At 44.6% G+C, this 25670-nt stretch overlaps 2 protein-coding genes across 2 annotated transcripts in view; one reads left to right on the top strand and one right to left on the bottom strand.

Annotated features, from left to right (window-relative positions):
- Positions 1-4418: 4418 nt before the first annotated feature.
- Positions 4419-13620, bottom strand: Zar1l (zygote arrest 1 like). Its single transcript, XM_038344610.1, has 4 exons — positions 13018-13620; positions 12602-12718; positions 9900-9974; positions 4419-4562 (listed from the first exon to the last, which is right to left on the bottom strand). The coding sequence occupies exons 1-4, from the start codon at positions 13618-13620 to the stop codon at positions 4419-4421; spliced, it is 939 nt and encodes a 312-aa protein (XP_038200538.1).
- A 5017-nt stretch (positions 13621-18637) lies between these two features.
- Positions 18638-25670, top strand: part of Brca2 (BRCA2 DNA repair associated) — a 43231-nt gene continuing 36198 nt past the window's right edge. Inside the window, 3 exon segments of the mRNA XM_038345727.1 lie at positions 18638-18699; positions 19227-19323; positions 23334-23561. Of these exon segments, the coding sequence (XP_038201655.1) occupies positions 19257-19323; positions 23334-23561 (295 nt within the window). The 5' untranslated portion in view covers positions 18638-18699; positions 19227-19256.

Genomic DNA, 25670 nt, shown 5'->3' with positions numbered 1-25670 from the left:
TGCAGGATTTAGAGAAAGCAAGGGCTGCATGACTTCAAGGAACAAACTGCAGCTCTCAACTCCTGGCTCTCGCCCTTCTCACATATAAAAATTCCATCCAGCCTTAAGTAACCAAGAGCCTGCAGCATCAAAACCAGTTACATTCTTCTAGATTGGTCATGGAGTGGGAGGGAGATGTAAATAACACAGCATAAACAAACCTTCCCCTTCCTAAAGGGAGGAATGGGCTAGTGATGAAAAATGAGCTCAAGGCAGAAGCAAAGCCAAAGGGGCAAACATCTAACCCCAATTCTACAAGTCCCCTTCTCTGTACTCCTGGTGTTTCTGTGGCCATCCTGACCCTGTCATTCCAGTAGGCATTGCCCTGGATGAGGGGGTGAACCTCAGCTCTGTTAGGACGTTTTGTCTCAGGATTGCTGCTGCGTGGCCACCGCTCTGTGGAGTCTCCACCTCTGGGATAGATCCAGATGTTACCTGAAGTCTAGAATGGTGTCTCCATGCTCCAATGATCTCCACCCTCGTGGCTGCTAGTGGAGGTTGCAAGCTGATGGGTGTGACTTCCAGAGGCTGGCACGTCAAGCCGCTTGAGGCTTTCTGAGGCTGGTGTTTGAAGACACTGGGATCACTGCTCTCTTTCTGGCATCTCCAGTGTGGCTTCATTCCCACAGCTCCATGAGACATCATCCCATCAGACGATTTCCACAGAGACCCCCGCATGAAGGCAGTCTTCCTGGCCTCCCAGGATTTCCATTTTAACTGTGATGAGAACCGCTGGGACTTCAAGTCTTCATTCTTCCTGACTGCAACATCTCCCATAGAGGAACACCGCCAAGGCCTGCTGCTTCTTGGTGCTACATCCGGACCCTTGGGAAGCACGAATGAAGTCAGGGGTCTCTTTGGCAGCAAACTAAAATCCCAAGTCTGCTTTGGGTCTCTCTTCTGGAATCCCTTCTTTGCATCCTTATTCCTAGGACTTAACCCCAACAACCTCTGTTTGCTTTTGTAGGCTTTAATCTTCTTGCCTGGGGGTGTTTTTGGCCAGCCTGTCCTCTTTATACCCTGAGGTCTCCTCTGGCTGAGTAGCTGTGTTTGAGCCCTAAGAAAAGTTCTCTTAAAGGCCTCTCTTTCCTCTCTCATTTGACTGTAAGCCTTTAAGAGTAGCCAGGCAGCAGCCTGGTTGCTTCTCTGTTTTGAGAGCTCCCTTGCTAGGCACCAACAATGATCACAAGGAAGTTCAGCCTTCCAGGGTGCCTCTGGACAAGGACACAGGGAAGCCAAACTCTTGGCCACAATGTAACAAGGATGGCCTTTTCTCCACCTCCCCACAATTTTTTTTTTTTTTTTTTTTTTGGTTTTTCAAGACAGTTTCTCTGTGGCTTTGGAGCCTGTCCTGGAACTAGCTCTTGTAGACCAGGCTGGCCTTGAACTCACAGAGGTCCTTCTGCCTCTGCCTCCCGTGCGCCACCACCGCCCGGCTTTCCCCAGAATTTTTACGTTCTCCAGAAACCTCATCTGCATGGCCTTCGTGGTCAGAAACCTCATCTGCGTGGCTCTCGTGGTCGGAAAACTTATCTGCATGGTTCTCGTAGTCGGAAACTTTATCTGCGTGGTCTTAGTGGTAGGAAACCTCATCTGCCTGGCTCTCGTAGTCGGAAACCTCATCTGCATGGCTCTCGTGGTCAGAAATCTCATCTGCATGGCTCTCGTGGTTGGAAACCTCATCTGCGTGGCCATCATGGTCTCCATTCCCAGCCATGTTTTGGTTCTCTGAGCCTTCACGCAAACTCTCTGCAGTACAGCAGTAACAGCTCACAGCAGCGTGCTGCTCCAAACTCTCCCATTCTCTCCTTTTGAACCAGTCCCAAAACATCATCCGCAGGGCCATTAACAGAAATAGAAAGGGCCACATTCTTCATAAAAGAAAAAAAGGTTTACTTAGCTCTTGTTTCTTGTTCCAGAACATATGTTGAAGGTACTGGCTGCCTCTGTTTCTGCCTGAGTCTCCCCTGCCCTAAAAAAGCCTCCAGGATTACATAAGCCCCACCTACCCAAGTGTTCAGTCTTCTAGGGGCTGACACACCCAGCCTCTTAATCCCGTTAAGGTAAGATTGAAGGTTAGGGTGCAGTAGTACACATCTTTAACCCCACCAGGTAGAGACAGGAGGGTCTCTGAGTTCAAGGTCAGCTGGACTACTTTAGGAGTTTAGAAAAGGCTCCAAAGCTAGGAAGAAACCCTGTCTCAAAAAACAAACAAGTCTGAGGATTTGGGCCAGCATGTGGTATTGCTGCCAAGCCTGGAAATCTGTGATTTCAATCCCCCAGGTCCCACAATGGAAGGAAAAGAGCCAGCTCCCAAAAGTTATTCTCTGATTTCTACATATGTACTGTGGTATACACACATGCAAACACATACACACAAAAATACATGGCAAACAATGAAAATACTAAGGTTTGTGCTCCTGTCTGAGTTCAGTGGGACAGACATTACAGTTAATCATAGTTGGGTGGAAATGGATTACTTTCATTTAGACCTATTGATATTGTTACTCTAGTTTTTCTTTGACTGTGTTCTTTGTTTTTGGTTTTGGTTTTTGTTTCTGGTTTTTTTTTGTTTGTTTTGTGTTTTTTGTGGGTTTTTTGAGACAGGGTTTCTCTCTAGCTTTGGAGCCGTCCTAGAACTAACACCAGGCTGGACTTGAACTCGTACACATCTGCCTTCTCTGCCTCTCAAGTGCTGGGATTAAAGGCGTGCACCACCAACGCCTGGCCTTTGATTGTTTTCTTTGAGAGAAGGTCTACATTATGCATAACTGACTGACCTGGAACTTAACCAAGTAGTCTAGGTTAGCCAACTTGGAGATCCATATGCTGGGATCATTGGTGGTTTCCACCATACCGGATTTACTAGTTTTTCATCTCTTACTGGATGCTGTTAATTCATTAGACTTTCTCAGAGGTGTGGTCTATAAAAAACAGAACTGTCTGTGCGGTGGTGGCGCACGCCTTTAATCCAAGCACTCGAGAGGTAGAGGGAGGCGGATCTCTGTGAGTTTGAGGCCAGTCTAGTCTACAATAGCTAGTTCCAGGCCAACTCCAAAGCTACAGAGAAACCCTGTCCTGAAAAACAAACAAAAAATAAAATAAAATAAAACAAACAAGAAAAGAAAAGAAGAAGAAAAAGCTTTACAACCTAGCGTGTCTTCTACATCGCACGTGGGCCCTGGAACATGGTAAATACTCACCATCTCCGTAGGTCCCTTGCTGTTGTTCCCTCTCTCAAGGTCCCTTTTGTCACATCATCTCCCCCTAGTCACTCAGCGGGTTTCCCTGTCTTAGCCCTACACATCATGTAGTACCATCCTACTTAGAAGGAAAACAGAAACACAGTCACTACAATCAGGGAGCAAGGCCTGGTCAGCCCAGCTTCAAATCCCAGTTCTTCTCCATGACCTCTCTGCCTCCACCTCTCCCCTCACCTAGGAGATGTTCCTGATGTCCTGTCTCAAAATTAGGGAGGAGGAGAAGGAAATGCAAACTGCATTCCCAGCAGGATCGCGCGTTGGAGGCCAGCTGGGGCAAAAGGAGGACCTGTTCATTAAAAAGCTGCTGTGGAGCTTGGCGGTGGTGGCACACGCCTTTAATCCCAACACTTGGGAGGCAGCGAGCATTCCTACTGACTGGACCTAGCTCAAAAGGATTTCTCACATATTTAGTCTCAGCACTAGGCAGGCAGAGGTAGGCAGATCACTGAGTTTGGGACCAGCTTGTTCTATATAATGAGTTTCAGGCCAGTTAAACTCTCTGTCCCCCAAAAATGTTAATCACTTAAAAAAATTTTTTGATTAAAGGCGGTGGTGGCGCACGCCTTTAATCCCAGCACTTGGGAGGCAGAGGCAGGCGGATCTCTGTGAGTTCAAGGCCAGCCTGGTCTACAAGAGCTAGTTCCAGGACAGGCTCTAAAACTACAGTGAAACCCTGTCTCAAAAAAACCAAAAAAGAAAAAAAAAATTTTTTGTTTTGTTTTGAGATGGGATTTGTGTGTATAGGTCTGGCTGTCTTGGAACTCGCCCTTTAGACCAGGCTGGCTTGAATTTAGAGATCCTCCTGCTTCTGCCTCCCAAGGGCGGGATTTAAAGGTGTGGGCCACCATGCCTGACTTTTTTCTCCTCCTCCTTCCTATCAGTAGCTACCATTTCCAGTATGCCTTTGTTGTTTTTACCCAGGAATTATCATTAATGTGCTTCTCACGGGTCTATCTAGTTCACATGCATTTATTTTATTCTATTCACATCGTACAACTGTTTCCCAACCTACAACAAGCACAAACACATAGACTGCTCTCCGTTGTCTAGGCAGAGCCAGCTTGCACAGAGCACTACGCCCCTGCCAGGTCTACAGACTGGAAACCAGCCCTGCTGTCACAGGATGTATTTAAAGCTGTAAACATTGCTACAGGAGAATTTCTTGTCTTTGCAGCGGCCGCAGAGCTCCTGGCGATGCGGCCTCCTGAGATCAATGTGTCTTTTCTTCTGAGGACAGGCGCAACAGGATTTGGAGCAGGTCTTTGGGAGGCAAAATTAGGACCGTTAAAATGATCAATTCGTGTTCCAAGTGCAGCCCGCCAACCGAAAAGACCCCTTCCCTCCCCCTTCATCCTGTAGCTGCGGCTTCCTCCAAGTTCCACAAGAAGCCTCTTTCCATCTTTCACTAAACTGCCTGGTTTTTTTTTTTTTTTTTTGTTCCTTCAAATGCCACCTGAATGATCACTGAAGCTGCTCAAGAGAATATCACCGTGCCAACCAAGACGATAGTAAAATAAGGTGAGGCGGGCTTCTAGGAGTGTCTGCGTGTCGTTTTACATATCTATCACCAGTGGAGATTAGAGGCAGTGTGCAGGGAATCATTTAATCAAACAACAGGAGAGCCGTGGCTTCAACCAGGGGTGACTTTACTCTGTAAGGGGCACGCTGACAAAGACTGAACACAGTCTGAATTGTTGTTACAACTAGGAACGGAAGATCTGAGGAAGCTAAGTTCACTTTTAATGTAGTCAATATATATAAGCTACGTGTGTACCAATTCATTTATTTTTACATTTAGTGTGGGGGGTGGGTGGGGGTGGCATTGACTTGAGTGTGATGTCAGAGAACAACTGGCTTCTCTCCCTTCCGTCATTGCTGGGCCCTGCAATAGAGTCAGGTCAGGCTAGGCAGCAAGTACCTTGCCTGCTGACTTGCTGGCCCAGGAGGCTAAATTCTTTTCTTCTCAGATATATACCATCTTCACTGATATTGAAAGCCATGCCCTCCAGTCAAGAGCCCATCCTAGAGAGCCTGGCACATCTACCTAGTCGGTACAAACCTTAAATGCACATTGATCCACCCTCCACCTCACAGACAGAGCAAGGTTTATCTTCTGAAGACAGAGGACGAGCATTAGTGTTTCCCAAGCAGGAGTCTTCAATTCAGTTTACTCAACACCAGAAGACAGTCACATCCTCCCTCCTCTAGTGGAGGGGCATCCTTTCTTACAAATTAATTCCAAAACGGGGTTCTGCTTGACTGTCACCATTCCAAGTACCTCACGTAGATCCATTCACCGAATTAACCCCCTTCTTGTTTTTTTTTTTAAGATTTATTCATTATATATAATGTTTTGCCTGCGTGTATGCCTGCATGGCAGAAGGGGGCACTAGATCTCATTACAGATGATTGTGAACCACCATGTAGTTGCTGGGAATTGAACGCAGGACCTCTGGAAGAGTAACCAGTGCTCTTAACCACTGAGCCATCTCTGTAGCCCCTTATTCCCCCCTCTTTAAGAAAGAAAAAGCCAGACCAAATGAAGTTATTCTAAAGCTAGATTTCTACTTCTTTCTATAGTGGATTAAATAATGCTTATCAAGCCTCCTGGACAGTTAGAAAAGCTGAACCTGGAACAGTTGCTTAAAGGCAGTGGAGAGAACAGGCAGCACATTAAGTGAAAACACAGCTATGTAAGTGAACCTAACTTAGGGACTGGTATAAAAAGTAAATAAAAGTTAAGATGTGTCTCCTATAAATTGGTTTCTATTTCCCACTATAGAAAGGATTTTAAAGACAATAAGATCTAAGGAGAATGGACAGATGGCTAAGCGATTGAGCCTATGTTACCCTTATAGAGGACCCAGGTTTGAAGCCCAGTATCAACATGGTGGCTCACCACAGACTGTAACTCTAGTTCTAGGGGATTCCCTGACCTTCTCCGGCCTCAGTTGGCACTATACACACATGGTGCACATTCATACCTGTGGACAAAACTCCTATATACAAGATATAAATAAATATTAAGGCCCAGCAGTGATGGTGACACATGCCTTTAATCCCAGAATGCTGGAGGTAGAGACAGGCAGAACAACAAGATGATCTCATGAAACTCTGGGACTTAGCTCCTATACTATCTTATAGTACTGACTTTATAGAGTGGGGTGAACACCTGTCACCAAAGAGGCAACAGAGTTGCCATATGGAACAGTACCTGTTCCATATGAGTTCTGGATGAGGTGAGAGGACAGGAAACTGGAAAGGAGATTAACAAAGGGACAGGGATAAAGGGGTACGCCGGAGTGAAAGAGCACTGCCCCCAGCAGCTCAGAGCTGGTCTAGGGACCCAGGGCCATACCCACTGAATAAGGATTAACAAAAACTAAGCCTGCCATCACAGATCTGAAGCTCTGTTTCAAAACAGACCAGCCATGGGTAGAAAACATGCATGGTCTGAAATTGCTAGTGTCTATCTGCCTGTGAGAAGCGGGCACAAATCCTCTCTGGAAGAAGACGCTGCCCTAAGCCACAAGTTAGCACTACAGATTGTCATATGCAATGCTAGCACACAATCAAAAATAACTAGGCATAGCCAGATGACAGTGGTGTGTGTCTTTAATCCCAGCCCTTAGGAGGCAGAGGTGGATCTCTGTGAGTTCGAGGCCAGCCTGGTCTACAGAGCAAGTTTCAGGACAGCCAGGGCTACACAGAGAAACCCTGTCTCAAAATACAAACAAAATAAATAAATATGCCTATGAGGAGACAAAACAGCAAGCTTGACACACCAAGAGGAGAGCAACAGCCCCATGGGAGGTCAAGTTAATAGATTTATCTGACACTAAATTTAAAATAACTATGCTTACAATGGGAGTCGTGCTACATGCCTTTAATCCCAGCATTTCAGGAGGCAGAGGCTGGCAGATCGAATTCCAGGCCAGCCAAGACATTGTCTCAAAAAACACATTTTAAAAATGACATGAAAATAACTATCCTTTCCAAATGATGATGGCACACACATTGGGGAGACAGAGACAGGCAGATTTCTGTGAGTTTGAGGCCAATCTGTTCTAAGAGTCAATTCCAGGACAGCCAGGGAAACACAGTATACTTTATCTCAAAAAAAAGAAAGAAAAGAAATGGAGAGATGGCTCAGTGGTTAAGAGCGCTGCCTGGGCCGGGCGGTGGTGGCGCACGCCTTTAATCCCAGCACTCGGGAGGCAGAGGCAGGCGGATCTCTGAGTTCGAGGCCAGCCTGGTCTATAAGAGCTAGTTCCAGGACAGGCTCTAGAAACTACAGGGAAACCCTGTCTTGAAAATAACAAAAAAAAAACCAAAAAAACAAAAAAGAGTGCTGCCTGCCTAAAAGTCCTGAGTTCAATTCCCAGCAACCACACGGTGACTCACAACTATCTGTAATGAGATCTGGTGCCCTCTCCTGGCCCACAGGCATGCATGTAGGCAGAATACTGTATACACAATAAATAAATCTTAAAATAAAAAAATAAAATAATTATCCTTGTTGGGCATGGATTTATAGGTCACACCTATAAGTCTGGAACTTGGGAGTCTGAGACAGGAGGAGTCCCATGAATTCAAGGTCAATTTATCCTACATAATGAGCTCCAGGCCAGCTTGGACTATGGGGTGAAATCATCTCAAAAATCAACAAACAACAATGATTAATATGTTGAAGGAAAAGAGATTAAAATTTCCAGCAAAGATCTCAAAGTTTGTTTTGTTTTGTTCTTTAGGACCAGGTCTCTCTATGTATCCCTGGCGGTTTTAGAACTGACTCTGTAGACCAGGCTGGCCTTGAACTCAGAGAGATCTGCCTGCCTCTGCTTCCCAAGTGCTGGGATTAAAGGCAGGAGCCACCACCGCCCAACTGAAAATTCTTCTTAGAAGAGAAAAATCCAGCCATTTCATTGAGTTTGACAGAAAGTTAGAAAAAGTTGAGCTAATAATTAGAAATGGAAAATGAGCCAATGAGATGGCTCAGTTGACAAAGGCACTTGCCACAAAGGCTGAGGATCAGAGTTCAATCCCCAGATAGGGTGGTAGGAGGAAAAGGCTGTCCTCTGTCCTTCAGGGTCTAAAATTAATTTTATTGTAATATAACTGAAAATCATACCATTTAGAAAATAACAAAAATATCTTCCTACTCTAAGATCCAAAGAGGGGGAATATTTTTCTTTCAATATTTTCAATTACAGATTGTTGATGATTATGATTCTTGTTTTCATGGATTTCTTTGTTTATTTATTATTTATTTGTTTTTTGAGACAGGGTTTCTCTGTAGTTTTGGAGCCTGTCCCAGAACTAGCTCTTGTAGACCAGGCTGGCCTCAAACTCACAGAGATCTGCCTGCCTCTGCCTCCTGAGTGCTGGGATTAAAGGCATGCGCCACCACTGCCTGGTTTTCATGGATTTCTTGTAACCACTCTGTCACCAGGTCATTTCATTTTCAAAAACTTGAAAACCTTTGATGTGGTAACCTGACCCTCACACAACTCTATACACACACACACACACACACACACACACACACACACACTCACACAGCTATTACCACTGCTGCCTTAGGCATGATCTACCTCCCTCCAGCCCCAGGGGTTAACCAAAGAAGAACATATTGTAAGTGAAGGAGTCTAAAAATAAATGGCTCTTTGGATGAGGGTGTAGCTCAGAGGCAGAGCGCTTGCCTAGCTTCCAAGGCTGCCTTGGATTCAAGCCCTAGTATGCTCTCTTCTCACTGTAACCTTTAGAAGAAAGATTTGCTTAATTTTATTTGTGTGTGTGTGTGTGTGTGTGTGTGTGAATCTGTGTGTGGATGTACACGTATGCCTGCGGGTGCACATAGAGGCCAGAAGAGGGCAGAGGATCCCCTTAATCTGGATTTACAGGCAGTTGTAAGGCTCCTAACGTGGGAGCTGGGAACCAAACTCAGGTCCTCTGGAAGAGCAGCCAGTGCTTTTAACCACTGAGCCTTCTTTCTACCCCAAACCTTCCTGACTACAAAAAAAAAAAAAGTCATCTAAACTCAGAGACTTTCCAAACCTTGAAGATGCCATGACATCCAATTAGGATTTAAGCTATAAATCTGACCCCTGGCAACCTACCACATCTTCCTTGAACTTGACGTTGTGGCCTGCAGAATGGGAACATCTTCACAAGGGTTAATTCAGGCCATGGAACCAATGTAGGCAAAACGCTCTAGCATTTTGATGGTTAACCATCAAAAGGGAGATGTTCCAAAGATACTGTGCATAAGCACACTACAGAAGGCAGCTTTCTGGTTTGTTTTGGTTATTGAGAAAGAGCACCAAGAAGCCCAGACTAGCCTTGAACTTTTGACTCTGCTGCTTCAGTATCCCAGTGTCATGATTATAGCCCTAGGGCTGACACTGGAAACGTAAAAGAGTGGATCTTCCCCCTCTTTCTCTCCAAAGAAAAATTAATGGAATTTATGCTTTTATTCCTTTTCCTATAATAATCTAAGCGTTTACACATACAGAAGATCGAGTATCCCCATGCCAAGACCCGGGTCTGTAAGATCCAAACACGTTGTGATGGAGTCAAAGCTTTCTGTGCACTTACCTGACACTGGATTGCTTCTACTCGGTAAGGATTAAATTTCTTTTGGCACTTGCAGCAGAGTTGTTTAAAATAAACCTAAAGAGAAATTGGCTTTTTTAATACAAGCAGATATATGCATACATTTCCTAGGTCCCTAGTTGTCATGTTTCTTTTTAAGATACTTTGCTTATTTTTTAACTTAAAACTTTGTGTATGAAAGTATGCATGTACACTGAGTGTGTGCAGTACACAGAGGTCAGAAGAGGACACTAGATCCCTTAGAACCGGAGCTACGAGTGGTTGTTATCTGCCACAACGGTGTCTGTAAGAGCAGTAAGAGCCCTTAAGTGTTGTGCCACCTCTCCAGCCCCGCCCCTAGCTCTTTTTGATACAATGTGTTCTGTCACTTTATTACCTTGCTTGTCTTGTATGGAGCTTCTGCCCTTGAGAGTTTTATTTTTGTGAGATTTATTTTTGTTGTGGTTGCTGTTGTTGTTTGTTTTGTTTGCCAGCCTGTATGTCTGTGTACCATGTACATGGCCCAGAAGAGGCCAGGAGAGGGCTTTAGATCCCTTGGGACTGGAGCTACAGATAGTTGTGAGTCACAATGTGGGTGCTAGGACTCAAACCAGTCCCCTGAACCAATAAGCCCATCCTCCAGTCACATACTTGAGTTTCTATTTTTTTAATTTTTTATGTGCACTGGTGGTTATTTTTGTTTGTTTGGTTGGTTGGTTGGTTTTTTGATTTTTTTTTTGTTTTGTTTCGAGACAGGGTTTCCCTGTAGTTTCTAGAGTCTGTCCTGGAACTAGCTCTTGTAGATCAGGCTGGCCTCGAACTCAGAGATCCGCCTGCCTCTGCCTCCCGAGTGCTGGAATTAAAGGCGTGCGCCACCACCGCCTGGCTTTTGATTTTTTTTTTTTTTGAGACAAGGTTTCTCTGTAGCTTTGGTACCTGTCCTGGAACTAGCTCTTGTAGACCAGGCTGGCCTTGAACACACAGAGATCTGCCTGCCTCTGCCTCCCAAGTGCTGGGATTAAAGGCATGTGCCACCACAGCCTAGCTCATTGGTTTTTTGCCTGTATGTCTGCATAAGGGTATTTAACCCCTGAAACAGGAGTTACAAACAGGTGTGAGCTACCATGTGGGTGCTGGGAATTGAACCCTGGGTCCCCTGGAAGAACAGTCAGTGCTCTTAACCACTGAGCCATATCCCCAGCCACAGATACTTTGAGCTCTGAGTTCCATCACTTACAATTTCCTTGACTTGTAAATTTGAGCTAGCATTCCTTTTTCTATAGTTCTGATGACTATTCAGCAACATAGAGAGACCATAGTAGGTACTCCATAGAGCACAGCTATTACTAGATTTGGTCCGTGTATGGGCCAATTCCTCCTTTTGTCCCAGTCATTTTGCCCTGAAATATCTAACTTTCCACTTGCATTTAGTTCCTTATGACTACCCATCAGCATTGCCTACGTTCTAGGCTTTGTGCATCGTCTCCTGAACATTTTCTCCCTGGTTTACTTAGCAATATCTCTAGTTTTCTTTTTTTTTATTGAAAAGGGTCGCAACTGTGTAGCCCTGGCTGGCCTGAACTTGCTATGTAGGACCAAGCCGGCTTTAAACTTGCAGAGATAGGCTTTTCTCTGCCTCCAAATGCCACCACCATGCCTGTCCTTTCTGTTACATTAAAGCAGCGGTTCTCAACCTTCCTAACACTGTGACCCTTTGATACAGTTTCTCATGTTGTAGTGACCCCTAACCATAAAATTGTTTTCATTGCTACTTCATAAATTTTTGCTACTGTTATGACTCAATGTAAATATTCGTGTTTTCTGATGGTCTTAGGCAACTCATGAAGGGTTCGACAGCCAAATGGGGTTGCAACCCACAGATTGAGAAACACTGCTTTAAAGTCTTATTTGGACATCAGGATGTGGTCTGTTAGACAGGCTAATCTGCCACTTTTGTGTCATTTCTGCACTGCTTCCAAGCCATGGGCGTCACTGAACCTATTACCACACTGCACTTTGGTCTGCACGGCTCCTATCGGAATACGTTTATTTGTTGTTTCGAGTTTGTGGAAGGAGTTATATTATAGAACCCCGGTTACAGGAGGAGGAACTTGGCCTTGTTTTCTGAGGTCGGATCTAAAATAGCCCAGACTGACATTTAACGTGACATCTGCCTGCCTCTACTTCCCAAGTGCAGAGACTGCAGGCCTGTCTATCACACCCAGCTCCAGAGTCCCCATTTCTCCAGCCTGTTCTTTTCCTAGACGCTGGAGAGGTTTTTTTTGTCTTATTCTGTTTTGAGACAGGGTCTCACTATGTAGCTCTGGCTGCCCTGGAACTCACTATGTAAACCAGGCCTCGAACTCACAGATCTGCCTGCAGCTGTCTCTCAAGTGCTGGGACCAAAGCTGTGCCAGCTTGTTTGTTTTTGAGATGTGTGTAAAGATCTCTTTATGTGGCCTATGCTGGTCAGGACCTGATCCTTCCCTATCAAGAGCTGCAGTTATAAGCGTACATGTTACCACTCCTGGTAGTATATTTAGTTACTTATTTAGACGTTGCCGTTCACACTTAATGGGAGTGTCACTGTAAGATTCACCATGACTGCCTGTCAGTAAGGATGCCGAGGTGAAGGAGTGGAAACCGCGTTCTCCCACTAACACCTGTGTTGCAGGCCTCAGCGCCCCTTCCCCAGGTTTGCTTACTTTATTGGTACCAGAGATGCACCACACGTATGCGCTCTCCCATCTGGTGTTACAATCTGTACAGTGAAAATAGCCGTATTTTGGTTCCAAAAACTGAAAATGAAGAGAAACGGGAGTCTATTACCAACAGGGGTGGGGTAGGGTGGGATCTAGCCCCTCATCTCCTAATGGATAGCCTAAATGTAACAGTTGACTGCCTGGGCCTCGCTTTCAGCTATTCTGTATGCGGCTCCGCTAATTCAGTCAGCTGCCACCTACAAAACTTCACTTTCCTCACCAAAGGAAAGGCAGAAATGAGACAGACTTACTGCTTTGGAAACGGAAGGAGGAAGGACGGTGCTGGTGAGGGCTTGAGGAGGGAGAAGCTACCGTGGAGAAGCTACCGTGCAGCTGGAAGCTGAGCTTCCCAAGTGGACTGTGTCTGTGTTTCCACATACCAGCTTGCTTTTCCTGTCCCCAGACCTGGGGGTGTCTTCCTCCCCGACTTCCTTCAGCTGTGGGAAGCTCTCCTGCTTGTTACCATCTGGCCTCGACGTAGGTGGCAGCAACTGACTGGCCTCTGCAGGTCCTTTAAGCTCTTGGCTTCCTCTGTCTTCCTCATCCTTAGGTAGCTGGATCAAGGCTCTCTGGTAAATCTCTTCAGGCTTCCTGGGGCTGCTTCTGTCCGAGAGGAAGCTGCTGTGTAGGGTCTGAGGGCCCAGTGAGCACTGCACTGACCTGTCCACCCGAAGGTTCACCTGTACGCCCACCTCCTTAGTGTTGGCCTTGCATAGCCGTAGGCTCAGGTCGGGGTTCATCTGGGTGAGAATGGCCTGAAGCTGAGCCCTCTTGTAAGGGTACATGCAGGACTCAGAGGCATTTGCTGGTACCATAGGCACTGGCCTGGCCAGAAAAACAGGAGGACGCAAGTTACTCCAGTCTTGCTGTTTACAGGGTCCCCAGAGGCTAGGATGGTTCAGAGGCTGTGTGACCCCATAACCTTGGTATAAACCATAGGGAACTCGGACAACGTGCTCCATTGAGGGAGTTTCCTCCTGGAGTTTGGGTTCTTGGTTTGCTTTCCACCCTCACCTGTCTCTTCCTCCTTGCAGATCTGGTTCGGGTCACCCAGGTTTCCTCATTTTATTCCAGAGTGAGAGCTGATGCCCTCCACCCCACAGTTCCCTAATTGAAGAAGGAGCTATCCATGTGACTACTAATTGTTTTCCTACTTTTTCAATTTGCAGTTCTCAATTTTTTTTTCTCAAGGCTGATTTTCATTTCTGTCTTCAGCAGGCTTTAATTAACTATTTCACTCATGTATTCTCTTGATGACTATTTTGTTGATCTGGTATTGGCTGGGGAGAATGTAAATTGGTACAAGTAGTAGGGGAAACAAAAGAGCTGCCTCAGGAATTAAAAATAGGAGGGCAAGAGAGACGGCTCCGTGGCTAAGAGTGCAGAGTATTCTTGCCAACTTCAGTTCCCAGCACCCACTCCACACTGAGGGACTCTCAAACACCTGGAAGTCTAGCTCCAGACTACCTGACACCCTTCTTGGCCTGTAACCTGCGCTCGCATGCATAGAAACACATATACATACATAATTTTAAAAATATGTAAGCAAATCTTTAGAAAAAATTATAACTACCAGATGACCTAGCAATCCCGCTGTTTGTATGCATACTCAAAGAAAGTGAAATCAAGATGTTAGAAGATCCTATACTCTGTGTTCATCCAAGAGTCAAACTATGGAAGCAGCCTAAGTATCAGGTGAGTAAAGAAGCTGTCATCTATGGGGATTTCATTTAGTCATTAAACAAAAAGAGAAAGTAGTTGTGGTGCTGCAGGTCCTGTAACCCCAGAACCTGGAAGGCTGGGGCAGGAGACTCACAAGTTTGAGACAAGCTTGACTATATATCCAAATGCTACTTTGCTTGCTTGCTTGCTTGCTTGTTTTTGTTCTGGATGAACCTGGAGGACACTATGTTAAGTGCAATAAGCTAGGACAGAAAAAAACCCATGATGTGATCTCATATATACAATCTAAGGGTCTCAAATACACAATCACCGGTGGGGGCGGTGTTGGTCAAAAGGCATAAAGGTGCAGTTAGGTGGGACGAGTAAACCTAGTGTGATGAGCCGGGTGGTGGTGGCACACACCTTTAATCCCAGCACTCGGGAGGCAGAGGCAGGCGGATCTCTGTGAGTTCGAGGCCAGCATGGTCTACAAGAGCTAGTTCCAGGACAGGCTACAAAGCCACAGAGAAACCCTGTCTCAAAAAACCAAAAAAAAAAAAAAACAAAAAAAAAACAAAAAAACAAAAACAAAACAAAACAAAAAAAACCTAGTGCGATGACTGTAGTTAATGACTGTCAATGTAAAAACACAGCTCTCACCTCAAAACGAATGAGTTTATTCGGGGGGAGGGGCAAATTTGAGTCATCATGGCCCAGAAACACAGATTTAGACTGCCCCCAATTCTGTGTTTCAATGTGGAGGCTGTTTCATGAGTTATCTACAGTTACAGAACAAAAAGTCATAAATCAAGACATTTGAAAAAATGCATTGATGGGACTGAAGAGATGACCCAGCCATTCAAGGCTAGGCTCACAACCAAAAAAATACATTGGTACAAACATCAGAGAGATGGGTTACAAACCAGGAGAGATCTCAGCTACAAGCCTCAGATGCCTACTGATAGCATTATTGGACATTTGGTTGGTAGTTTTTTTTTTTTAACATGTTCATTAGGATATTAGGTCCCACACCACAGAGGTGGGCAAAGACTATATCTTTAGGGAACTAATGACAGCATGAAATAAATTTTAGTTAGGCTCTGGACCTGCACTATTCCATACCCTCCACGGTCATTGAGTTTTAATCAACAGCTTTTGTAGACCCAGCCTTTTCCTAGGGATTGCCCCCTCGTATGATACTGTACTAGATGGAGATTAGCTAAGAGAATAGATTTGGTACTCTCTGTCATACACCTATACACAGGATACACAGAAGGCAACTATGTGAGGGTGTGCTATGCTAACTATGTGACTTGTGTTCATTATTCACAGTATTCATTATTCACATCAAGACATAGTGCACATTATATGTGGATGAAAATGATAACTGGAAAACAATTAGTGAATCAAATCTTATCATTCATGGTAGTAAACAAGTGGAGCAACTGCACTCAAAGATACAGAGTATGGCAGACGTGCAGTGGCTCTGAGGCTCCTTGCGCCGAGAGCAAGGAGCGTAGTCACAAGCTGGTGAGGGCCAGGAGTGTGCGACAACGGAACATCTTTCAGGTGAAGAGTGTTACCGGTTCTCATTACCCCAACGGCTCCATCTCAGTGAGACGCCTCTCCCCTCCAACTTCCCCAGAGAGAAAAGCACCTTTTTTTTTTAAAGTATTTTTGTTTGTTTGTTTTGCTTTGCTTTTTGAGACAGGGTCTCTCTGTGTAGCTCTGGCTGTCCTGGAACTCACCTTAGACCAGGCTGGCCTTGAACTCAGAGATTTGCCTGCCTCTGTCTCCAGTGTGCAGCACCACCATCCGCCTCTAAGCAGAAAGTTATTATTATGTTTAGGCAGGTTTATTATTTTTAATGTATGTGTGCTTTGTCTTCGTGTAGACCTGCACACCAGAAGAGGGCATCAGATCCCATTGTGAGCCACCATGTGGGTGCTGGGGAACTCAGAACCTCTGGAAAAGCAGCCAGTGTCCTTAACCACTCAGACATCTCTCCAGTCCTAATTATTTATAGGGTCAATGCGAATTTCACAAGGGAAGTACATGAAGTCAAATGGATACGAACTCAAAACTTGGGACTGTTACCAGGTTAGTTTTTTTAAAGGTGTGTGCCACCGCTATCCGGCTAGGGAATTGGCTTTTAAAAAAAAATTTATTTATTTATTTATTTATTTATTTATTTATTTATTTATTATACAGTGTTCTGTCTACATGTGTGCCCGCAGGCCAGAAGAGGCCACCAGATCTCATTATGGGTGGTTGTAAGCCATCATGCAGTTGCTGGGAAATGAACTCAGGACCTCTGGAAGAGCAGTCAGTGTTCTTAACCACTAAGCCATCTCTCCAGGCCTACTTGATGAATATTTACCCAGTGGACAATACTAAACATTTTATAGTAAGAAACATTTAGTAAATAGCAGTTTATTATTAGATAATACCACACACACCTATTCTTTGCTCACTAGACCTACCTCTTTTTTTTTTTTTTTTTGGTTTTTCGAGACAGGGTTTCTCTGCAGCTTTTTTAGAGCCTGTCCTGGACCTAGCTCTTGTAGACCAGGCTGGCCTCGAACTCACAGAGATCCACCTGCCTCTGCCTCCCGAGTGCTGGGATTAAAGGCGTGCGCCACCACCGCCCGGCAAATTAAGATTGATTTTTTTTTTTTTTTTTTGGTTTTTTCGAGACAGGGTTTCTCTGTAGCTTTGGAGCCTGTCCTGGAGCTAGTTCTTGTAGACCAGGCTGGTCTCGAACTCACAGAGATCCGCCTGCCTCTGCCTCCCGAGTGCTGGGATTAAAGGCATGCGCCACCACTGCCCGACCTACCTCAAACGTTTTAGGTTTGTTTGTTTTTACATTAGTGATGCTTCCTGATACAACTAAGGATGACTGATTACCAGACAAAATGATACCAGTGAGCCAAGCAGGCTTTTCCTAGCAGTCTTTGTTGTAGCGCTGAGTCTCTAACCCAGGGCTCTGCAAAATCACTACTCTTGAGGCATATTCCCCAAACCCAGGGCATTCTTTTTCTAATCCAAGTAGAACTTTTTACTGCTTAATTATGTTCTGGAAGAAGCAAGGCCCTCTATGATCTCACTTGCTGAATCCAGCTGAAGGTTTTCTAAGGTTAAAACAATAAACCCAAAGTAAAGCCACGATGCACCGGGCTTGTTACCCTGTAAATTTAGGGCTGAGGTTACGTTTCAGTTTTCTAGCTCAGTTTCCCAAAGACTCACAAAACATGGTGATCACATCCTAAAATTGTAAAAGACAGTACCTAGGGCTGCAGGAAGCTCTTATTGCAGGACTGTTATCCAACCTGGTGGCAAGAGTCGCACCCTGCAACCCAAGCCAGGTCCTACCACCCGCCCTCAATAAACCAATTAAAAGAGTCAAATTAAAAGTGGAAAGCAGGGCCTTGGGAAGAGGCCCAAAGAGATCCAGCGAACCAGTACAAGGTCCTGAAGTGAGATTAAAGTGTAAAGAACAGCCAAGGACATCATCTCTCAGCAGACACCGAAGTTAAAGGAAAATAAACTATCACCAAAATTTCAATTTATAAGAGACCAGTATTGGTGTAGGACACCCCAAGATCAAGTTCTCAGCACAAAGATTTACTTGCCCCAGATGGACAGAGGGCAGGGAATAAGAGGCAAAGACAGGAGACAGAGAACAAGAGAAAGGGTAAGGGGGTATTTGTTCCAGAGGGGGACAAAGGACTGCCTCCGGATAGAGACAGAAAAATGACAAATTATAAAGGTAAAAGGGGAAATCCCGTGTTATGATGAAGTGTTTAATTTTGATTGGACATGTCAATTAGGATAGCCAAAAGGGGCTTTTGATTGCTGGAATTCAGTATTTTGATTGTTGGTCCTTGGTAGTCAGCCTCAGGAGGGGGAAGTGGTCAAATAAGGGCCTAGACCTTGGTGGCTAGCTTTAGGAATGTAACCTAAAGGGCCAAGGAAAAGGGGAAGAAGGGCGAGGCCGGCCAGAGACCTGTTTACCACGCTAGAGATGGCCAGTCCCTTCACTACCCACATCAAGAAGGAAAGAAGTCACAAGAGATCGGCCCACGTTGTCCCCAAGGCGCCGAGACCAACGTTAGCTCGAGGGGTAGAAAAGATGTAAGAGATTCTGAGTGCCGCGGATGGGCGAGCATTCCACTCGGTGGGGACCGGGCTAACACAGGAGGCCCGGAAACCGCCGGGAACAGCGACGGAGTAATCCGCTCCCCTGACTTCCGGGCGGCGGCGCTCGCACTGCGTCCCTGCGTCGCGGAGTCATGACGTCACGGGCCCAGAGCGGGCTTTTCGCGCGAGCGTGTGAAGTGAGACGGCGCGGCGTCTGTCAGCGTCTGCAGCCAGAGCGGGTCAGTAGGGCCAGGGACATGCGGGCGCTCGCTTCGAGGTCTCAGGGGCCGGGGAGACACGCCGGACGTCCCGGAGGAGCCGCTCGAGCTCCTCCTGGGCCGCCGCCCACCCCGGCTCTCCCCGGATAGGTTCCCGCCCAGCTCCTTGCAGCCCGCGGGCGTCCCTCTCCCAGAGACCTGGCGCGTCCCGAGAGCCCGCTGTGGCGCGCTTCTGTAGTTACTGGATTACCTATCCTGTCTGTGTCAACTCGGTTCCGTAATGAAGTGAACGTGATTTATTTTAAATAATAGCAAGGTCTTTTGTTATTGACCCGCACTATATCCGCTTTCCGGTGCGTATCTTTTATCTAGTAGCCACTTGGTTTGGAGCGCAAATATGAACTGTCCCCTATCCTCATGGTAAATTCTGTTCTTGTCTCAAAAGATGGGCCTAAGGTAGTCTGGTTGGGCAAATTTAGCAGCGCTTCTGATTTTACCTGTCACCGAGAAAGCAAGCCTGTGAAGTGTATTTTACTTCTCTTTTGCAGAGCGAGCATCGGAGGAATACTGTAGAGAAAATGCCCATTGAATACAAAAGGAGACCAACTTTTTTTGAAATTTTTCAGGCGCGATGCAGCACAGCAGGTATTGACGAGTTCTTATAAAACTTGGTAAATTAAGTCACATCTAGAAACTATTTTCAATAAAGTAAGGCAAGGTGGATGCTTGCTTTAAAAAAAAATTAAAAACGAAAACAAAAACAGCACTTGAGGCAGAGGCAGGTGGAGCTCTGTGAGTTTGAGACCAGCCCTGGTCTGCATAGCAAGATAAAGCTCTGTTAGGGATACATAGAAAGACCCTGTCTCAGAATAACAAACAAAAAAATACTTGGCGCTAAGTGTGATGGTTCACTTTTTTGTTGTTGTTGTTGTTTTGTTTTTCGAGACAGGGTTTCTCTGTAGCTTTGGAGCCTGTCCGGCCCGCGATAGTTGACATTTATAATCCCAGTGAACTTGATGTAGAAGACTGAGCCAGGTGGATTAAATATGAAGTCAAAACCAGTTTGAGTTACATAGGGAATTCTATGATGGCCTGACCTACAGAGCTCAGACCCAAGGTTTTTTTCTTTTGCTTTGTTTTTTGAGACAGCGTCTCTCTGTGTAACAATCCTGGCTGTCCTGGAACTCGCTTTGTAGATCTGGCTAGCTTTGAACTCACTGAGATCCACCTTCTGTCTCTCAAGTGCTGGGCAGTTGTTTTTTTCTTTAGAAGAGGGGGGCAAGGGAGTGACACTGGGATGTAGCTCAGTAGAGTGCATGCCTAGTGTTTGGCTGTCTGGCTTTGTTCCTCGGCTTAAACCAGGCATTAGCAGACACCTGTAATCTCACCACTTGGGAAGTAGAGGCAGAAGGATCAGAAGTCAAAGGTCAGCCTCAGCCACACAGTGAGCTCAAGGGCAGTAAGGGGCACATGAGACTGTCTCTAAAGTGAACAATGAATAACTCAGTCCCTGGCAGTTTTCTTTGTGCTCTTTGTGGAGTCGTACATCTAGTTACCGTAGTCCTTTCCTGGTCAACCAGATGCTGGAGAACACCTAAATAGGTGGGAGATGTCGTAACACCGCGACTTCCGGTGGGAAGAGTTGCTTCGCAAGGGCTACCAGCAAATCAGATGCGTTGTGATGCTACTGATGGACTTTCTTTTAGGATTTGTTTTTGTTATTTTAAACCATATATCTATGTATGTGCCTGTATGCGTGGGTATATGCCCGTGTGTATGGGTGCCTGCAGAGGTCAGAAGAGGGCATCAGATGCCCTGGGGCTAGTGTGATAGGTGTTTGTGAGTTGCTTGATGTGGGTCCTAGGGACTGGATTTGGGTCCTCTGCAAGAGCCATAAACAGCTGTCTCTGCAGCCCCATTTTTCTTGTTTTGAGGACCTCATCTTGCTATGTAACCGTGGCTTAATTTCAAACTTGCTAAGTAGATCAGGCTGGTTTCAAACTTGCAATGATCACCCTGTATACTGGGATTGCAGCGTGAGCAGACACACCTGACTCTGAATTAGATCCTGTCAGTGAGTATTGGCAGTGCATGACTAAGAAACTCACATCCATTCGTACTGCAGCTGATCTGATCCGACGACTCTTTGGACGTTGGGAAGAAATCAGCCCCTGGGAATCCCTAGAAATGGTTGATTTCATAGGAGCTCACATTTCATCATTAGCAGCAAACTTTTTTCTTTACTCGATGAACTTAACTGCATTCTTGAGAAAAATGTCTACCAAACGCTTCAGATCGGAGCACTTGGTTTGTCTGGCTGTCCTTCCCAGGAAAAGATGGCCTTTTGTGAAAAGTGTCTGAGTTTTGCTCACAGCTCATCAAAAGTGCTTTCTGTTCGTTACACTTCAGTCTGCAGAAATGTATGCATGTTGTTTCTCAGAATATTGGGACGTGTGTGCTAATGAATTAAGCCTAGTTCAGTCAGGTGGCTTAGTGGGTAGGGGTGCGTGCTGCATAGGTTTGGTGACCAGCTGGTTGCCGAGAAGCCATATGAAGGAAGGACAGAAGCAGCTGTGCACAGTTGTCTCTGACCCCCACGTTCACATCAGCACATGCACACCCACACATTTCACATACACAGTAATAACAAGATGTAAACATAAGCTTCATGCAGTTCATTTTTGCTTTGTTCGAGAGTCCCTGACATTTCCCCCTTGGGTGGGCAGGAAATGTCAGTACTAGTGTAGCTGGGTGCACTGCCTTCTGTCTCGAGGTGCAGCAGTTGTTTACATACCTCATCCTTGCTATGATGTGAAAAAGGCGAAGGACACCATGGCCTAATTGTGAAATGCATTTAGCTTACTGAACCTCCTGAAGCATGTGAAACTGCTCTATAGGGGTGGGTGTTAGACATTTTGTCATTGCCATGTCAGAATCTTTTTTTTTTCATACTTATTTGAAAGTGTTTCTTTAACCCATAAAGAGATTTGTCATATTCAGTCTTCAAAATCATTTTTTAATCTAGGGAATACATGCTTATGTGAATAGGTTTTTTTTTCCTGAATTGATGATTGTTAAGAGAGTAGAAAAGATAATATAGCTAAATTCTTTCTCCTTGTAACTTTTTCAAAAGTATGTGTTGCTGCACTTTCAAAAGAGTACGTTAATGATCTTGCTTAATGAGCCTTAAAGTATCCCACAGTCATGGTTCTTGTTTTCTTTTTTGTTTTGTTCTTATTTTTGTATTTGGTATGCTCTGTATTATGGAGTCCTCCCCGCCCCCACCCCCTTTGCTTTGCGAGACTGTTTTTCCACGTAGCCTTGGCTCTTCTGGAGCTTGCTCTGTAGACTAAGCTGGCCTTGAACTCGGCAATTTATCTGCCTCTGTTTGCTGAGTACTGGGTGTGTGGCAACATGCCCAGCTTTTTCTTTTATTAAAGTAGGCTCCCAGGGCTGGAGAGCTGGCTCAGCAGTTAAGAGCACTAGCTGTTCTTTCACAAGACCCAGGTTCAATTCCCAGCACCCACATGACAGCTCACAACTGTAACTCCAGTTCCAGGATAACCAACACGCTCATGCAGACATACATTCAGTCAAAACACTAATGCACATGAATTAAAATTTTAAAAGAAAAAGATAGCTCCCCACCCCACACCTTCTCTATTGGTTTTTAAGATAGAATCTCACTGTGTAGGCAAGCTAGCCAGGAACTCATGACATCCTCCTGCTATAGGATCCTAAATACTAGAATTATAAGTGTGTGATACCATACCCAATTAAGAAATGGTTTTTGTGTAGCTAACCTCAAACTTGAGATCTTTCTGACTCAATCCCCAAGTGATAGGATTACAGTTGTTTACCACCATGCTCAGCTAGTCAAAATTTCAAGTTCCTTTGTTATTTTTTAAAGGTTTATTTATTATGTATATAGTGTTTCTCCTGCACAGGCCAGGTCATTGCAGGCCAGAAGAAGGCACCAGATCGCATTATAGATGGTTGTGAGCCAACATGTGTTTGCTGGGAATTGAACTCAAAACCTCTAGAAGAGCAGCCAGTGCTCTTAACCTCTGAGCCATTTCTCCAGCCCCTTGTTTTATTTATTTATTTTTAATATGTCTAAATTTATTTTGTGGGTGGGAACAGAGTGGCAGGGCAGTTAGGGAACAACTTGCAAGAGTCAATTCTTTGCTTCCACCATGTGGATTCTGGTCATGAGCTGAGGTCTCTCCAGGCTTGGCAGTAAAGCCCCTTTACTTGCTGAGCTCTCTTGCTGGCATTGTTTTGTTTATTGAAATGAAGGTCTCAGTGTGTAGCCTGGGCTGTTTTCAGTCTTCAGTCCTCCTGCCTCAGACCTACTGAAAGTGGAATAACAGATGAGTACAACCATGCCCTCTCCTTTATTCTTTACTATGATCTTTTTGACATTTTTTATTGATTTTGCGTGTGTGTGTGTGTGTGTGTGTGTGTGTATGCGCGCGCATCCCACAACACAAGGTGAACACATCTTCTGAGTGTGGGCTCAAATGTATCTCAGGTTGTCAGGCTTAGCATGAGTGGAATCACCTTTATCAGCCCTGTTTGTTATGATCTTCATTGCTCAGGAGTTCCTCAGTGTCACTGATTAAAATAAGGTGGGATTTTTGCTTTTCTTGCAGATTTAGGGCCAATAAGCCTCAACTGGTTTGAAGAACTTTCTTCAGAAGCCCCACCGTATAATTTTGAACCTTCAGAAGAATATGACTGTAAACCCCACAGTTATGAACCACAGCTGTTTAAAACACCACAGAGAAAGCCGCCTTACCATCAGTTGGCTTCAACTCCAATAATATTCAAAGAACAAGGTCAAACTCTACCACTAGACCAGTCGCCTTTCAACGAATTAGGTAACTATAGCCAGATATGGTGGTACACGCCTTTAGTCCCAGCATTTGGGAGGCAGAATCAGGTGGTTCTCTGAATTTGAGGCCAGCCTGGTCTACAGAGTAAGTTCACGACAGCCAGAGCTACACAGAGAGACCCTAAAAAATTAAAAAAAAAAAAAAAGGTTAAGTATCGGTTAAACTTGGAAAAATCATGCAGTGTGAAGTGTGATGGAGGGGTGTGCGCTAGGACTGCAGGCAGGTTGTATGTAAAATCGCAGCTCTGTGATGAACTGAGTTCTGTTGTGCTGATCACGATCTTTCTCATCTCTTTCCTGACTTAAGAATGGAGATGGTGGAAATGGTATGTGATAGGTTGGGCTCAAGGAAATAATTTTGGTATTTAGTAAATGTTTCTTTCCTCCTATGAGTAATATGCTAAGTATTAGTAAAAACACTGAATTATGACTTGAATATTCAAAAAAGCCTGTGACTTGTTAATTTGACTAAACTATATTTCTGCAAGTTATACTAGGGTGGAGGTGGGGTTTTTGTCTTTTTTAAAAATTTTTATATACATTTTTAATTGATATTTATTGAGCTCTACATTTTTCTCTGCTCCCCTCCCTGCCTCTCCCCTCCCTCCTTCAATCCTCCCCCAAGGTCCCCATGCTCCCAATTTACTCAGGAGATCTTGTCTTTTTCTACTTTCTACTTCCCATGTAGATTAGATCTATGTAAGTCTCTCTTAGTGTCCGTATTGTTGTCTAAGTTCTCTGGGATTGTGGTTTTTAGGCTGCCTTTCTTTGCTTTATGTTTAAAAACCACCAATGAGTGAGTACATGTGATAGTTGTCTTTCTGTGTCTGGGTTACCTCACTCAATGTTTTCAAGCTCCATCCATTTTCTTGCAAAATTCAAGCTGTTGTTATTTTTTTCTGCTGTGTAGTACTCCATTATGTAAATATACCACATTTTCTTCATCCATTCTTTGGTCGAGGGGCATTTAGGTTGTTTCCAGGTTCTGGCTATGACAAACAAAGCTGCTATGAACATAATTGAGCACATATCCTTGTGGCACAATTGAGCATCCTTTGGATATATACCCAAAAGTGGTATTACTGGGTCTTGAGGAAGGTTGTTTCCTAATTTTCTGAGAAATTGCCACACTGACATCCAAAGAGGTTGCACCAGCTTGCATTCCTACCACTAATGCAGAAGTGTTCCCTTTTCCCCACAACCTCTCCAGCATAAGTTGTCATCAGGTTTTTGATCTTGGCCATTCTTACAGGTGTAAGATGGAATCTCAGAGTTGTTTTGATTTGCATTTCTCTGATGACTAAGGATGCTGAACATTTCCTTAAGTGTCTTTCAGTCATTTTAGATTCTTCTGTTGAGAGTTCTCTGTTTAGGTCTGTACTCCATTTTTTTTTTTATTGGATTATGTGATCTTTTGGTGTCCAATTTCTTGAGTTCTTTCTATATTTTGGAGATCAGACCTCTGTCTGATGTGGGGTTAGTGAAGATCTTTTCCCATTCTGTAGGCTGTCATTTTGTCTTGTTGACCGTGTCCTTTGTTTTACAGAAGCTTTTCAGTTTCAGGAGGTCCCATTTGTTAATTGTTTCTCTCTGTGACTGTGCTGCTAGGGTTCTATTTAGGAAGTGGTTTCCTGTGCCAATGCATTCAAGTGTACTTCCCACTTTCTCTTCTATAAGGTTCAATGTGGCTGGCTTTAATGTTGAGGTTTTTGATCCATTTGGACTTGAGTTTTGTGCATGGTGATAGATACGGGTCTATTTTCATTCTTCTACATGTTGATATTCAGTTATGCCAGCACCACTCATTAAATATGCTTTCTTTTTTTCATTTGATATTTTTTGCTTCTTTGTCAAAACTCAGGTGTGTGAAGATGTGTGGATTGATATCCAGGTCTTCTATTCAGTTCCATTAGTCCTCCTGTCTGTTCTTATGCCAACACCAGGCTGTTTTTAGTACTGTAGCTCTGTAGTAGAGTTTGAAGTCAGAGATTGTTTTGGCTATCCTGGGTTTTTTGCTTTTCCGGAGGTGTTTGTTTGTTTGTTTGTTTGTTTGTTTTTAAAATCAATTTCTTGTGAGTATTTTAATTTGACAGCA

The sequence above is a fragment of the Arvicola amphibius genome, chromosome 10 (assembly GCF_903992535.2).
Source record: "Arvicola amphibius chromosome 10, mArvAmp1.2, whole genome shotgun sequence".
NCBI lineage: Eukaryota > Metazoa > Chordata > Mammalia > Rodentia > Cricetidae > Arvicola > Arvicola amphibius.
Note: the sequence above shows the minus strand (reverse complement) of the source record. Positions and strands in the feature narration are given on the sequence as shown.

Coding starts and splice junctions, on each gene's coding strand:
- Zar1l (XM_038344610.1), bottom strand. CDS start 13,620: ATGGAGCACGTTGTCCGAGTTCCCTATGGTTTATACCAAGGTTATGGG. Junction 12,719..13,017: donor TATGTGGAAACACAGACACA/GTCCACTTGGGA, acceptor TGTTGGTAATAG/ACTCCCGTTTCTCTTCATTT. Junction 4,563..9,899: donor TAGAAGCAATCCAGTGTCAG/GTAAGTGCACAG, acceptor TGCCTCCCAAAG/ACCTGCTCCAAATCCTGTTG.